The following is a 16,700-nucleotide window of genomic DNA, read 5'->3' as shown; positions in this document are numbered from 1 at the left end:
TGTGGTGTTCTAATTACATCAGCTTAGGGACATATAAGTGCATGTATGGCCTAAACTTTTGAGTTCATTTTAACAGAGATTAAATCGCACTGTAACACCCATGACTAAGCAATAAATGCGAAACGTGTAATTTCTTGCGTTTTTTATCCCTTTTAAAATGAATTCAAAAGTTTAGTCCATGCATGCACTTATATGTTCCATCTGTCATTTGATAATCATCTACATCAGCTTACCTGTGCAGTGTTAAAGCATTCACTGATGTCCACCCAATGAGCTAATATTGCTCACTTCACCCATGAAAGCCCCATGAAGTGCAAGCTACCATTGTAGTTTGTACGGAAGCCATCGTAAGCGCATACATATCTGTTAGCTGTTATCCGCTCCTATCCTGTGTGTACATAACTACATTGACATGCTTGAGCTAACAGAGGCGATATGTCTCAGTTTTGCAAGTCACTCGTTCACTTTCAGATACGGGAAAGGCGCCATGCACTTTATGGTGTGCTGAGCCGGTCGGTGGGATAAAGTGCACTGTGACCAGTTCATCAAGGTAGTCAGCTTTCATCTACAAAATGCTTACATATCTACCAGTGAGAGCAGTGCTCATTCGAACTAACAATTACAAGTCGATAGCCGATTCAAATCTATCGATTGTTTCTATATCTATATCTGCTTTGTGTATCGTTATCTCTATCTATTTCTATCTATATCAATATTGATATCGATATTTACATATTTTTCCTATATCTGTTCAACAGAGTTAATAGCTCGAATGCCCCCAACACCACCATTCTACCCTCCACTAGGCTTTAAACCTTATAGCAGCCACCTTTGGCCAGCTCAGTACGGTCGAACCTGTCCGTCCCCCTGAGCCGTTTCCACACACAACTCAGCCTCGTGGTGTGTGCTATCGTCTCGGATAACCGTGCTGCGGAGTTTGTTCGACGCTCCCGGTCGGACCACATCATCATGACCGGGCACCTTATCGGCAGCGCAGTCGGTATCGTATCGGTTAGTGGGGATCAGTAGGAGCTCAGCCGTGACCCCGGTACCTGCGTGCTCGCCACTCAAAGCTCCGCAACACAGATCGTCAAGATCGACAGAACGTGTTGTTGCACATTGATCCAGCATCGAGGTGAGAAACTTTGGATCAGCCTTCTCTACGCTCATTGTCGTAGAGAAGGCTGAGAATCGTAGAGAATTAGGTCGTTCAATAAGTAACGAACAATCGGTCATAACTTCTTTATTTCTTTATTTAACACTTTAAAACTTTCACCGATTATAGATCAAATGTTTCTGAATGTAGCCTTTGCCTCAAACCAGTCGCCGCCCGCCTGCACACACTTCTCCCAGCGTTCCGGCCAACGCCGGAATTCCGCCCGGAAAAACGCGTTTTCCGTCTTTTTCACCCAGTTCTTGACAGCGCACCTGACTTCAGCGTCGGTCTCGAAGTGTTCACCACGGAGGCCATCCTTCAGGGGACCAAAGAGGTGAAAATCTGAAGGAGCCAGGTTCGGACTGTAGGGCGGCTGGGACATGATATTCAGCCCTGTCTCGCGATCTCCTCGCGTGTGGCGTGAGACATGTGCGGACGAGCGTTGTCATGGTGTCATCCTGGTGGGCTTTCTTGAACCTGGGCGGACTATGGACAGCGGGCCGCTACATCACAGTCCTGCAGGAGACTGAGAAAAGCAATCCTGAAGAAGAGGCGCGGCTCGGATGTCAACAACATCACCATACACCATGACAACGCCCGACCGCACTTGTCTGACGCCACGCGCGAGGAGATCGCGTGACAGGGCTGAATATTATGCCCCAGCCGCCCTACAGTCCGGACCTGGCTCCTTCAGATTTTCACCTCTTTGGTCCCCTAAAGGATGGCCTCCATGGTGAACACTCCGAGACCGACGCTGAAGTCGTGTGCGCTGTCATGAACTGGGTGAAAAAGACGGAAAACACGTTTTTCCGGGCGGAATTCCGGCGTTGGCCGGAACGCTGGGAGAAGTGTGTGCAGGCGGGCGGCGACTGGTTTGAGGCATAGGCTGCATTCAGAAATGTCTGATCTATAATCTGTGAAAGTTTGAAAGTGTTAAATAAAGAAATAAAGAAGTTATGACCGATTGTTCGTTACTTATTGAACAACCTAATAATAGCAGCAATTTTGACTACCTTACGCATGTAATTTTGGCCTTATGCTAGCATTTATTTCTCTAAGAGGATTGAGCTATTCATTACTGTGCTTATAGTGCTATATCAAAGGGAAATGCAGTTGATGTTTGTTTACTGCGGTTAGCGCTAGTGATAATGCAATTAACCGAAAAACTAGGCACTGATTACGCTCTCCGCAGATGTTTAGATTTTTCTCGTCACGTGCATATTACATACCTAGCCAATTGATTTAAACGACCACCGCTGCAAAAAAAAAAGATGCTATACCTACTTTCCACTTTGGCTGAAAGGTTTGTCTCTCTTCAACAGGTCATCATGAAGGCGGACAAATTCACCCTGCTGCGTCACTTTGACGGCTTCCCAAAGTCAAACGACTTTCGTCTGGAGTCTGAGGAGCTGGGCGGTCTGAAGCCGGGCCAGATCCTTTGCCAGGCCGAGTACTTGAGCGTCGATCCGTACATGCGGCCCTACACGAGGCGCTTCACTCCGCCGTTCACCATGATCGGCGCTCAAGTGGCCAAGGTGCTGGAGAGCAAGAACGACAAGTATCCGGCCGGCTCCTACGTTGTGGCCGGTAACTTGGGCTGGCGGACGCTGAGCGTGGCCAAAGACCAGCCGGAGGACGGAAAGGCGCCCACCGGCCTCGAACCGCTACCTGAGCTTGGAGACTTGCCGCGCTCCTACGCGCTGGGCGTCATCGGCATGCCGGGAGTCACCGCCTACTTCGGCTTCCTGGAGCTGTGCCAGCCCAAGGAGGGCGAGACGGTGGTGGTGACGGGCGCGGCCGGCGCCGTCGGCAGCCTGGTCGGACAGATCGCCAAGATCAAGGGTTGCCGCGTGATCGGCTTCGCGGGTACGGACGACAAGTGTGCCTGGATCCGCCAGCTCGGATTCGACGTGGCCATCAACTACAAGACGTGTGCCGACATCGACGCTGCTCTGAAAGAGGCTGCACCCAAGGGGATCGACTGTTACTTCGACAACGTGGGCGGCATGCTCAGCCACCGGATTCGGCAGCAAATGAACCTGTTTGGCCGGGTGTCCGTGTGCGGCGCCATCTCCAGCTACAACGACAAGACGGGTCAGGAGGCGCAGGTGCCCGTACCTGAGATGGCTATCGTCAGCAAACAGCTGAGGATCGAGGGCTTCGTCATTCACCGGTGGTGGCACCGGCGTGAAGAGGCCTTCAAAGACATGGTCGCCTGGGTACGCGAGGGGAAGATCAAGGTTCAGGAGACTGTTACGACCGGCTTCGAGAAGATGCCCCAGGCATTTATAGGCATGCTCAAAGGCCAAAACACGGGCAAGGCTATTGTAAAGGTGTGAAAGGAAGAATGAAAGGATGTAAGAGAGGAGAGAGGTCTTGCGAAAGACTTGAAACGTTTGTAGAATTGTGAAAACCTTGACACGATAGATTATACCTATGTAGCTGTCTTTGATAAATGTGTTGCTGAGATGTGTAAATATACCAATCGTCGATGAGCGCAGTCTGACATTTTATCCATAAAACAATATCTGCTGCAACAAACATGGGTCTGCAGTCATTTTGCATGTTTTTGTTCCTCCAACACGACATGGCACCATACTGCAGAAGGGTTCAATTTCCTTCTGTCTAAGCCGCGGCATTTGCGAGAGCTTGATGGCATAGCTGATGACTACCTGATAGTTTCGTCCCCATTCGTAAGATCCTGGGACACTGAAAGCGCTTTCAAGTTGAAGTGTTCGAAGCTGACCGTTCAGAGGTTCATTTACCACAATGCCATTCGTAAGTGACCTGAAATAAAATGCAAATGTGGTTGGTGTCACAAGATCTCGCTTGGGTAGAGCATAAGGGATGCAGACATTCAGCATTTTATGGCCTATTCGTCCCGACATAGGCGTCGCCAGAGATTTTCGGTTGGGGGGGGGGGGGGAATCAACTTTTGTGTTAGAACTTGCCTTTTTCCAGTCTTTACTAACTTGTTTTACATATCATTCGACGCGCAATGGTGCGAAGAGTCCGATGGTGACAAAGGTTTCCTTCTAGCTATGACATGTAATTTTTTTTAATAGAAAAATTCGAAATTGTGAAATTTCATGACAAAAACGACTGGTAGAATTATAGTGGCTGCGATTGCCGACGCACTGCAGAGGGCCCCTGTGCAGACGCTCGACGCTCATGATCATTGCCCAAAAAAGTTGAAAAACGCTCCATTTAATCGGATCACCCTGCTAAAACCTCCATTCACGCATGCATGCAGAGGTTTTACTTGAAATGCGTAGGACTTATCCCAGCCGCCGGACGTAGCTAAGTTGGGCATTCGGCGGAGAGTGAATGTCGGAAGTGTGAATCGGAAGTAATTCATCTTTGCTCCAGTGAGAGGAAGTGTTTTGTTCACTCGAGTGTGAACAAAAGTTTCTCGTTTTTCATGTGAAGGGAAGCGCTGCAAACGCGAACAAAAACTGTTAAGCGGAACCAAAAGCTACGCACGGCATAGCGGCAAGGGATCCCTTAGAGATAGGTTTGGGACTTCCAGGCCATTTTAGGCCACTCAGGGTCAGTGCTGACTCTCAGAAGCATGCTTAGGATCCCGGAGATCGGCGTGGGTCACCTCAAATATTTACGTGTACGTGGTGCTTTAGGGCTTTCCGAGCCCAAGGTGGGGCCCTCAGAAGCCAGTGTGGGCGGCGGGCGCTAAGAGACTAGGCCCAGGGTGAGCCTGGAGCCCTCGGATAACAGTGTGAACCCTCGGGGTCTGTGTCGAATCCCTAAGGACCCTACGTAGGGACATAATAAACATGTGTTGCGGACCTCAGAGGGACACGTGAGCTGTGACCCCTCAGATGCCGGCTTGGGGTTAGCAAAGTCTGTCGCCTCAAGAGTTTGGCTGAACTATCAGAGGCCAGTTAAGGTTCTCAGAAATGTTCGAGGGCTCAAAAATCCCTGTATGGGCCCTCAGAGAACACGGACACCAGTGGGACTTCCAGAGGCCGGTTTGGGCCCTCTGAAAGCTTCTTTAGGGCTCAGTTGAGCTCCTTAGGAGACTTTGTTTAACACGCGCACCGACGGGGGGGGGGCGGATATTCGCCACCCCTGAGGTTTTTCGCGAATAGCGGGAAAACCGCGGCGCGTAGCGCCGCGAAATTTGGTACGACTATTTTCTCATCAATTTTACACATGGTGTGCAAGTTTGAACCTCCTATCTTTTAAGGTCAGGTCACCAGGTCACTTTGAATGACCCAACCTCAAGTCACTTTTTTGCAACTTTGTCACCGTGCCAGAGCTACAGTAGATGTCGGATGCCTTTGAAAGTCGCAGGATGTGATAAGGTCACTAGTAGCTACAATTTGTATATCTCGGAATTTTGATATCGATGACCTAAGGTCAGGTCAATTTCGCGACCTCCCCATTATAAGTCAATGGGGGAAAATCAACTCCCTGTTTTTACCACTAAAACAGGTCGGAATGGCCCCAAAAACCATACATGACCTCATATACGATCAACCTTCACTAACTTGAGGTCTGTTTTGCTGTTGGGCAGCTGTAAGGTCATGTGACGTCATCAAAGGTTACCAGCGGTTTTTTGACAATAACTCCGTACAGCAACAAGATACAGCCGCGCGGATGGTCTCATTGTGTTCAGCTCGTCAAGGCGCATCGAATGATATGCATGATGACCTCGAGGTCACGTGACCTGAGGTCAACCTTTGACCTTGACCTTTCGAGGTCAACATATAAATCATTCGATGCGGATTGACAAGAGGATCACGATGCTGCCCTTAGTTTGTTCCTACATTGACTAGTTCAAAAGTTATTCGAGAAAAACTCTCCATACCTAGCGCCGCCATTTTGACTTTTTTGACCCCTGTGACGTCATCTTTGACCTGACCTGAAAATGACATTTGTAAAAATTGTAGACCTTGTCCGTGCGTATCTCTTGCCGTTTACCGCTTGTCGCTATCTTGCTTCGTTCTCGAGATCTCAGGGGGGGGGGCGGTCATCCGCCCCCCCCCCCCGTCGGTACGAAGTTGGCGCAGACCCCCGTCGGTGCGCGGGTTAAAGCAAGCTCATGAGCCCTGCGACACTTGTACGGTACTTGAGCCTTTCGCAGACATTTGACGAGAGTTGAGGAAGGCCCCGAAGATTTCGTTTCACGCTTTGAACGAAAATTGTGTCAGCACTCTAAAACTTATGAAAATCATCTGTAAAATGTAAAAAGAACGAACTAGGAACATGGAATGAATCACAGCATTGACATTTCCGAGTCTGGACTCGGAGTCTTGAAGATTTTGGCGACTGCAAGTCAGACTCTGGTTTGAACTGCACGCTCCAACCGAGTCTGACCTCACAGGCATTCTCAGCAAGGTACTCCCATTTTTTCCCGACTCCAAAATCTCATCGGATCTGTATCGATCTCAGGGGGTGCCCGGTCCGAGGTTGGGGGGGGGGCAAGCTGCCCCGCTTGCCCCCCCCCCCGTGGCGACGCTAATGCGTCCCGACATAAACCACTATATATCATAGACAGTGGCGTATTCAGGGGGGGGGGGGGCATGGGGGCCATGACCCCCCCTTTCCGCCCAGCCGCCCAGATGGCGCCCCAATTAGCGCCGACTAAGCTGATGCTGTTTTACAGAGGGAACATAAATTAAAAAGTGATGTGCAGGCAGGGATCGAACTCATTATCTCTTTGGGGGTGTCTGGACACCCCTACGTCCTCCAGGGCACCCCCAAATAGGACCTGAGCCCCCCAATGTTGAAGGGCGCCCCTCCGGAAACCAGAATATTCCGAACCCCCAGGGTCGATGGCGGCCCTGAAGAGCCGCTGGCACCCACCTGAACGGAACAGTCGCCCCATGAAAGGTTGATGGCGCCCCTCTGAAGTTCACAGTTGCCCCATTCGGCCCCATCCAAGATCGATGGCGCCCCCTGAAACCACTGGCGCCCTCTAAAGCACCTGCATTCTTCTCAAGATCACAGTCGCCCTATCCAAGATCAACAGCGCCCTCAAGAGAGCCACTAGCCCCCCCCCCCTTGAGACTGAAGTCACCCCATTCAAGCCCAATGACGCCCCTCCAGAGCGTCCGGTGCGCTTCTGAAGATCACAGTCGTCCTCATCCGAGGTCGCTGGCGCCCCTCAAAAGTCACTGGCGCCCATCTTAACGGAGATCACATGGCTGCCCCATCTTAAGATCGATGGCAACCCTCTGAAACAAATGGCGTCCTTCGTACCCGGCGCCCCTCTGAAAATCATATTCGCCCCACCCGAGACAACGCCCCTATACCGGGGTTACATGAGCGATCCGTTCCAAATACGCACTACGCTAATGCGCATCAGCTCCCCACAAACGTATCTACGGCACCGGTTACATGAGACTAATTCGTTTTATCTACGTCAAACGGATCTTGTTTGGCTCACCCGGGCTGACTCCTCGACGGCCGGTAATTCGCATCACAAACGGAATAGGATTAGCGTACAGTCATGGCGCAGTTGCGGCATTTACAGGGACGACAGAACTAGATTTTAATTATTGAACGATATAACATCATTTGATATGCTCAAAAACATTAAAAATAAACATGAAATCAAAAATTGAAAACAAAGTTTTCGTGTTTTAAATCACTGAGCACCTATTAGCCATGCAGCGATAGCAGGATGGTCAGAATAAATTTATCCATCAAAATATTTCTTTCATTTTATTTTTGCTATTTACCAAATTCACCTTCAAAGACTAAATAAAAATATCAACATTTTTTTTTGCTATTTTCTACGAAGCATTTAATACAAAATGCTTATTATTTTGCATTTTGACGCTTCCATTCAGCAAAGAATAGTTCTTGTGAAATACGTCCAGTTCCGGTCAGAGTCGTGCACCTCGGCTACATGAGCGATCCGTTCGTTCCAAATACGTACTACGCTTATTCGCATCAGCTCCCCTAGGGCTTATTCACGGCACCGACTACATGAGCAAATTCGTTTTAGTGACGTCAAACGGATCTAGTTTGGCTCTCGGCCCGATGCGCATTACAAACGGAATAGCATACAAATGTGGCGCATTTCCGTAGCAATAGAGGTGACTGAATTGATAATTTAATATGTTATGTCTTTTTTTTGCATTTCATCTGCCCATAACATTCTAAGTTAACTAGAGAAAAAAGTTGAAAATAAAGTTGTATTGTTTTGACTTATTGCTCACTTGCCTCTCTCGATTCGTCTGTAGTGCTGTCAGAAAAATGTTTCCACTGAAAGTTCTTAGGTATTTTCTTTTTTTGTTTTCATCATATTTATTTTGAAAACTTGACAAAATACCTAAATATTTTTTAACTTTTGATTTCAAAAGCAACAAATGACAAAATACCTTGTATATTTCATTTTAACCCTCGCCCGCACATGGGGGGGGGGGGGGGGTGGTTGCCACAGATACAGATACAGATACAGATAGTTTATTCGGATCCTCCATGAGATGGATTTTCTGGTACCCACGTCAGTTACATAATATGCAAAAGTACACCACAATGCTACAATAAAACAGTTAAAATAGATCATACCTATTACATCATAAAATGTCGACTCCGTACGCTACCAATGTATCACATGAAACTGAGTCACATGTGGCTATTCCAAGTGCTAGCTGCACGGTAGAAAAAGCCACGTCGGGCAAACGCTGTCCGGACCTTGGGCAGGTGAAGCTGACCACCTGCCGTCGCCCGGGTGCACCGGGCCGACACATCAGACCGGCGGACGACCCGCTCACGCAGCAGCTCCGACGCTGCCGGAGCAGTGATCAGGTGGCGCATGGCAGCAATATCACGCTCGACAATCAGTTCGTCAACACTGGACCACCCCAGTTCGCGACGCAAAGGCGTGACATGATCGCGACGGTTGAGACCAGCAACAATGCGAACACCAAAGTTTATGACTTTTTGGACGCGCCTTTTCTGGGATGAATTACAGTTGGCCCAGACAGTAATGCAATACTGCAGATGTGGGAAGACGAGAGCTTCTACTAGTAGCCGTTTGGTACATTTCGGCAGTTTCTGACGCGCTCTTGCTAAACCCACTAAGACACAGTAGCAGCGACGAACGATAGACGAGACGTGGTCCTCCCATGACAAGTACGAGTCGATGACGACACCAAGCACCTTGACGGAATGAGATGGCGAAATCATATCATCACCGAAGTTGATCGACAGATCCATGTCTACGTTTTGACGTCTGGACCTCAGTAATATAAACTCAGTGTTAGATGGGTTGATTTTAAGACGATTTTGAGTGAACCATTTTAGGGCCACGGAAAGAGATCGTTCAATGCGATTTTTCAAAGCCTGAATGTTCGAAGAAAAATCTGAATCAAGAAACTGCGAGTCGTCAGCGTACATAACTAGCTTTCCAAATGGTATATGCTGGGGCAGGTCGTTTGTTAGCAGCAAAAATAAGACAGGGCCCAAGATGGACCCCTGTATTACGCCGTGCGTCACAGGCTGCACATCGGTCCCTCCACGCACGATCTGAGTACGGTCACACAGCCACGCAGAAAACCATTCCGGACAAATACCGTACCACCCCAGCTTGTCCAGGAGGCGGCCATGCTCAACGCTGTCAAAAGCTTTGGAGGTGTCCGCGGTGACAAGTGACGTCACCATCCCTTTGTCTATCTGATCGGTTGCGAACGTGACAGCGTCAAGCAGGGCCGCCTCAGTGGACAAGCCGGGTCGAAATCCATACTGTTGTGGACATAGAATATGATGATCTGACAGGTAAGACATCAATTGAGTGCATACAACTCTTTCACAAAGTTTGGCCACAGTGGGGAGAACAGAAATTGGGCGGTAATTGTTCGGATCGCCAATATCACCCTTTTTATGCAGTGCGGTTATAGTGACAGATTTCCATTGCATGGGCAGGTCGCAGCTCACAATAGAACAGTTTACAAGCTTGAGCAGCTGGGGACCGATCACAGGGAAAGTGAGCCGTAACATGTGGACGGTGATGCCATCTTCACCGCTCGCACGCGATGCTCCCATCCGTTGCAGTGCTGCGGAGGACTCGGGAAGCGTGACGGGGTGGGGCTTGAACGAGCCACTACACACGCGAGGCGGGCGCGGTGACAGCGTCTCTCCCACGTCCATGTTGGTCATGGCGTCAGCCACATTTGGTCGGACCGATGCAAAAAATCGGTTTTGGCGGTCCGCCACCCCAGGTAGTCTTTCTGCTCTGCACTCAACATTTTTAGAGCTAGAAGGCTGATTTTTCGTATAGCTGCTTCTCTATCCTTTCTTGATGTCCACTGAAAATTTCAAGTTTCTGTGGTTATTGGTTTCGGAGATATGACCTTGTTTTTCAGGTCATGTCATGACCCAAATGGTCAATTCTCAACATCTTGCGTTGGCTATGGGCCTTGTGAGCTTTTGACACCTTGATTTCGGCCTTTTTTGCCAGTGTTACCTCCCACCTATCATGGAACATGTTGTTCGACGATGTACAGATGTCAAGGTCAGGGTCAAGGTCAACCTAGGTCATCTAAGATAATTGCGTTTTAGGCAAGCGGAATTTACTTTTTGTGAAGTTTTTTGACTGCATTTTTTGTAAAAGCTTCTCAGAGCATGATTTCATGTAATATGGACACATAAACAATCGGTGCACACATCAGTATACACACAGACACACACAGACATACAAACACATATAATTGACCTTGACCTAACTTGACCTGAAATGACCTCAGCAGCAAAAATCTGGTCGGGTAGTGTGACAAAGAGGTTCTAGCTGGCTTGGCACCAGAAAACGGCATCGTCATCGGTTTATGATAAGCAGCGCACTTGATATCCAACGGTGACCCAAAACAGCAACATTTTTTAGTTTGACCTGACCTGGAAGGTCAATGACTGACCTGAGAAGGTAAAACTGGGTATCATTGGATTCGTCTCTTCCCAAAGAATCTTTTTGGTCTTTACCGCTAAGCTCTATCTCCAACAGGAACGAAATGGCGCGGGGGTGGGGGTGGCAACCACCCCCCCCCCCCATGTGCGTTCTAGGATGGGAAAATGGCATGTGCGGGCGAGGGTTAAGGCTTCTTTTTGGGAGGTAATAGTTCCTGTAATACGTATCTTTGTCCTATTCGCTCCTAAGCCTGCTTTCTCAGCGGATTTTGTTCGGACCGCCGATTCGTATTAGCAGGTGGATACATGAGTCGGTAGTACGTTCCTGATTCGCATTAGCGGTGAATCCGATCGTGATACGTATTTGCTTTGCTCATGTAACCGCGGTTCGGATCGCCGATTCGTACTAGCAGGTGGCTACATGAGTCGGTAATGCGTTCCTAATTCGCATTAGCGGCTAAATACGTATTTACTGTTCTCATGTAACCCCGATACTAGAGACTACAGTCGCACCACCCAAGCTCAAGGCGCCCCTCTAGAGCGTCCGTCGTCCTGCTGAAGGCAACAGCGGCCCCATCCATGCCCAATGGCGCCCCTCAACGCTCTTCTAAAGATCACAGTCGCCCCATCAATCCAAGGTCGCTGGCGCCCCTCAAGAGCCACTGGCGCCCACCGGAACCGGGACTTCATTCGCCCCATCCTAGATCAATGGCGCCCCTCTGAAACCACTGGTGTCCCTCTGAAAATAACAGTCGGACCATCCGAGATCAATGGCGCCCCTTCAGAGCGTCCGACTCCCTACTGAAGGCAGCAGTGACCCCATCCAAGCATTACACCCCTCTAGATCACCCGGTGGCCTTCTGAAGATCACATTCGCCCTATCCGAGTTCGTTGACGCCCTCCAGTAGTCACTGACGCCCATCTGAATGGAGACTTCAGTCACCCCGCCCCATTCAAGATCTTAGCGCTCCCCCCCCCCCCCCTCAGAAACTACTGACGCTAGGTAATTATTTGACAGTGGGGCTCTCTCATCGACACCAAGGGCCCTTTTGAAGATGCAGCAGCCAGGCGGCGCCGAGCTGGGCTAGGATGTGCCAAGCGTTTCTTATAAGGCAGCCTCGTTAGTGCCACCCCTCTTTGCGATACCGCCCCTCAATGCGACGCCGTCCCTTCACCGTACAATGCCACCCCTCAATGCAAGTGGTGCGTCTCACCACAGTGCCGCCTATTATTGCGATACCACCCCCGCCTAGCAGTGCGGTGCCGCCTCCAGCGTATGCGTTTTTTTTTTTATTGAACCTGCTGGGGGTGTTTGAACACCCACTTCTAACTCAGCTTGTGGGCCACGTTGAGACCCGCAATAGGCGGCGTTCGAAAGAGCGTCAAACACTTTTGCTAAACTACTTAAACCATTTTTAAGGTTAAGTCGAACTGGTCGAAGGTCAGGTCACCAGAGACAACCGAAAATCAAATATCGCCGATTTTGACATTTTTCGACAAAGCGGCGCGTAAGTCAGGATTCAGAAAGAGATTGAGCTACAGCCCCGCAGCAAAGCGCATTCGATAGCTCTTTTTTATTAATTATCTCAGATTTGACCTAAGGTAAACGTTTTAGCCTCAAAATATACGTTTTCGCGGAGGACGTTTATCTGTAATACCTTTTGACTCAGGCCTGCACGAGATTAGTTTAACCGGCATCGTGTTCCATTTTTCGACACGAATCAAATGAATTAGTATTTGACATTAAAAGGGCATTTTGAGAATTTGACCAAAGCTGAAGGTCATCACCTAACCGGGAATGGTCATATTGCATATTAGTCGATCCGTATTGTTGAGAAGGAAAATAATTATATAATGTGTTTCATTGCTCTTCCATATCTCTATCAAAAGTTATTGTCCAAAAACTACTGAAGACCTTTCATGGCCTGATATAATCCAGTAACATAAAAGGGGTCACATCACGAGTGAAATTTTATGATTACATGTGTCATATTTACCTGTACCCACATGTTTGAGGGTGTTTTCGTTCAAAAGAAGAGCATTTCAATTTTCTCCCATTAACCTGCGCCATGCTGGAGGAGGGGGGCGTTTTTACGCCCCCCCCCTTAGGTTTTTTGCGAATATCTCCAAAACGGCGTCGCGCAGCGCCGCCGTTTTTGGTACACCTGTTAATACATATTTTCCACACATCTTGTGAAAATTTCAGACCCGGGTCGTTCAAGGTCAGGTCACGTCAAGTGACCTTACCTCAGAAAAAGTTTAAAGGCTCGCTATAGCTAAACCGATTGAACGATCACTTTTCAAACTTTCAGAGATTGATAAGAACAAAAATATGTATAAAATGTTTATCTTGGACTTTTGATATCTATGACCTAAGGTCAGGTCAATTTTGCAACCTCTCCATCATGTCAATTGGAGAAAATTGAAATGCGCCTCTTTTGAACGAATGTGGTTCAAAACCCTCTCAAACATCGGTTCATAGGTATTAGGTAAACACAACACACTTAATCGTAAAAATGCACCTGTGACCCTTCTGTGTGCCTCTGAGGTCATCTCAGGTCATGAACGGTCACCAGCAGTTCTTTGGCTATAACTTTTGATAGAGACGTGCTAGAGCGGTGAAAACACGACAGATGTGTTCAGTTCGACGATACGGATCGACTGATATACAGCATGACCGTTTCCGGTCAGATCATGACCTTGGCCTTAGGTCAACTTTTCAAAATGACCTTTCAAGGTCAACGAATAGTTCATTCGACGCGTTTCGACGAGAGGAAGACGATGCTGGCAAAATAAATGTCGTCACTGTCTTGAGTCAAAAGTTATTGCAGAAAAATACTTTTAATTAAAACTGCAATTTTTGGAGTTTTTGCCCTCTGGAGGCTAGTGACAGTCAGTCACTGGAGGCAGTCATGCATGTCCACAAATAGGGGCTGCACGCACTAGACATCGAATTGTAAAGGTGATTTGTGGAGAAAAAATCCAGGAACGTATGTCAGCGTTCGGTCGCCTCTGACTGCAGTCGCTGCTGGTATGACAATGAGTTGGGATCTCATGGTGGATCTCATGGTCTTAAATGTTCAAGTCTTTCCTTGATCCCAATTTAGGCAATGAGTCGCAGCGTGAATCCTACATACGTGCGGTTTGAGATTCTAAGCACGGCCACCCCGGTCGACCACAGGCTGCAGCCCACAGGTCACTTTGGATCAGTGAGTAAGCCTGTTTTTTTTTTTGTGCAAAGAATATAGATTGTGCCTATCGATCAACGTATGTTTTACCGTTTCGAATTCGCATGGATGCGTATTTTGAGAAGAAAATGTCTGTAGCCTGAGCTCGCTTCCTATATCATGCTTAAAATTTATCAAGATTACGTTTTTTTGATAAAAAAAAACACCGGGCTGCAAATTGCATTAATTGGATTTTATGAAAAATCGGCGAAAGCTGGTCCTTATACTCGCATTTTGCAACACCTAATAAATCATGCATGAACATGACGTTACATTTTAGACTGACGCCCCTGTCACTAGCTGACAATGGCGCCCCTCTCAAGGGAAAAAGTCGCCCCCTCGAGCACCATGGCCCCCCTTTCGCTGATCTCTGGCTACGCCACTGATCATAGACCAGTGACCACTACATAGACCACTATAGATATGTGACGCCCTATCGCTGATTTTCGATAAAATGCTTTTCTATCGATGTTATGGCGAGTGAAACGCTATAACATAGAAGACCCGTGACCGGAAAAACATTTTACCTTTGACCTGACCTGTGACGTCATCGGTGACCCCGGGGGTTAACGACGCGTGAAATCTATATCTGTTTTAGATATCTTCATCTTTATCTCTTGCTATCAAAATCAATAACAATATCTATATGTATATTTCCTATAGGTATCTGTTAAACAGAGTTAATAACTCGAATGCCCCCCCCCCCCCAACACCACCATTCTACCTTTCACTAGGCAGTGAACCTTATAACAGCCACCTTTGGCCAGCTCAGTACGGTCGAACCTGTCCGTCCCCCTGAGCCGTTGCCACACACACACTTAGCCTCGTGGTTTGTGCCGCTATGAGCTCAGATAACCGTGCTACGGAGTTTGTCCGACGTTCCCGGCCGGACCACATCATCATGATCGGGCATCAGCCGTCTTATCGGCAGCGCAGTCGGTATCGTATCGGTCTGTGGGGGTCAGTGGGAGTTCGGCCCTGACCGCGGTACATGCGTGCGCGCGTCCTTAGTGCAGATCGTCAAGATCGGCAGAACGTGTTGTTACAGATTGATCTAACATAACGAGGTGAGAAACTTTGGATCACTCTTTTCTACGCTCATCGTAATAGCAGCAATTTTTACTACCTTATGCATGTAACTTTGACCTTATGCTAGCATTTATTTCTCTAAGAGGATGAAGCCATTCATTATTATGCTTATAGTGCTACTGGCTACATCGAAGGTAAACGCAGGTGATGTTTGTTTACGACGGTTAGCGCTAGTGTTTACGGAATCAACCGAAAAACTAGGCATCTGATTACGCTCTCCGCAGATGTTTAGATTTTTTTTTTCGTCACGTGCATATTACAGAACTAGCCAATTGATTTAAACGACAGCCACTGCAAAAAAGATGTTATACTTTCTACTTTGGCTCAAGGGCGCACACAAGGGGGGGGGCACACGGGCCCGTGCCCCCCCATTCGAGTTGGGGGGCCCAGCTCGAAGGAATAGGGGCCCATTTGAGGCGGCCGAAGGCCGCCTCAAATGGGCCTCTAACTAATCCTTAGACCACCGAAGACCGTGTACAAAGGGCCCTCAAATGGCCTTAAAGGGCCCTCAGATGGTCTCAAAAGGCCCTCAGGTGGCCTCGAAGGGCCCTCAGATGACCTCAAAGGGCCCTCAGTTAGCGTCATAGGGCCCTCATCTGGTGTCAAAGGGCCCTCAGATGGCCTCGAAGGGCCCCAGATGGCCTTAAGGGGCCCTCAGATGACCTCAAAGGGCTCTCAGATGACCTCAAAGGGCTCTCAGATGGCCTTAAAGGGCCCTCAGATGGTCTCAAAAGGCCCTCAGATGGCCTGGAAGGGCCCTCAGTTAGCGTCATAGGGCCCTCATCTGGTGTCAAAGGGCCCTTATATGGTGTCAAAGGGCCCTCAGATGGCCTCGTAGTGCCCCAGATGGCCTTAAGGGGCCCTCAGATGACCTCAAAGGGCTCTCAGATGGCCTTAAAGGGCCCTCAGATGGCCTCAAAGGGCCCTCAGCTAACGTCAAACGCCAGCTGGTGCCAGATGGCCCTCAGCTGGTGCCAAATGGCCATCAGAAGGCCTCAAACGGTCCTCAGCTGGAGTCCAGCGGTCCTCAGTTGGCGTCAAGCGGCCCTCAAAAAGCCTCCAGGGGCCCTTAGAAAGCCTTAAAGAGCGTCAAAGGGTCTTGAGCTAGCGTCAGAGGGCCCTCAGCTGATGTCAGAGGGCGCTGAGCTAGCGTCAAACTTAAAGGGCCCTTAGCTGGTGTCAGAGGGCCCAAGTTGGTGTTAGAGGGTCATCCATTGGCGTCTAATGGCCATCAGAAGGCCCAAAAACGGTCCTCAGCTGGCGTCCAACGGTCCTCAGCTGACGTCAAGAGACCCTCAAAAAGCCTCAAAGGCCCCTCGACTGCTTAAAGGGCCCTTAGAAGGCCTCAATGGGAACTC

At 48.8% G+C, this 16,700-nt stretch overlaps 2 protein-coding genes across 3 annotated transcripts in view; both read left to right on the top strand.

The window, feature by feature from the left end:
- Window positions 1-16,700, top strand: part of LOC122376952 (prostaglandin reductase 1-like) — a 75,827-nt gene that overhangs the window by 55,956 nt on the left and 3,171 nt on the right. Inside the window, exon 1 of one of the 2 annotated variants that reach the window (XM_043356938.1) lies at window positions 15,118-15,320. The exons of the other annotated variant lie outside the window; for it this stretch is intronic. The gene's annotated coding sequence lies outside the window, so the exon portion shown is untranslated. Of the gene's footprint in view, window positions 1-15,117; window positions 15,321-16,700 lie in introns of those variants that run through there. 2 annotated transcript variants of the gene reach the window in all.
- On the top strand, window positions 848-3,651 carry LOC122376991 (prostaglandin reductase 1-like). Its single transcript, XM_043356954.1, has 2 exons — window positions 848-1,135; window positions 2,479-3,651. The coding sequence occupies exon 2, from the start codon at window positions 2,485-2,487 to the stop codon at window positions 3,493-3,495; it is 1,011 nt and encodes a 336-aa protein (XP_043212889.1). The 5' UTR covers window positions 848-1,135; window positions 2,479-2,484; the 3' UTR covers window positions 3,496-3,651.

The sequence above is a fragment of the Amphibalanus amphitrite genome, unplaced genomic scaffold, assembly GCF_019059575.1.
Source record: "Amphibalanus amphitrite isolate SeventyFive unplaced genomic scaffold, NRLGWU_Aamphi_draft 000043F_arrow, whole genome shotgun sequence".
In the NCBI taxonomy this organism is placed as follows: domain Eukaryota; kingdom Metazoa; phylum Arthropoda; class Thecostraca; order Balanomorpha; family Balanidae; genus Amphibalanus; species Amphibalanus amphitrite.
This window is presented reverse-complemented; position numbering and strand designations above follow the sequence as displayed.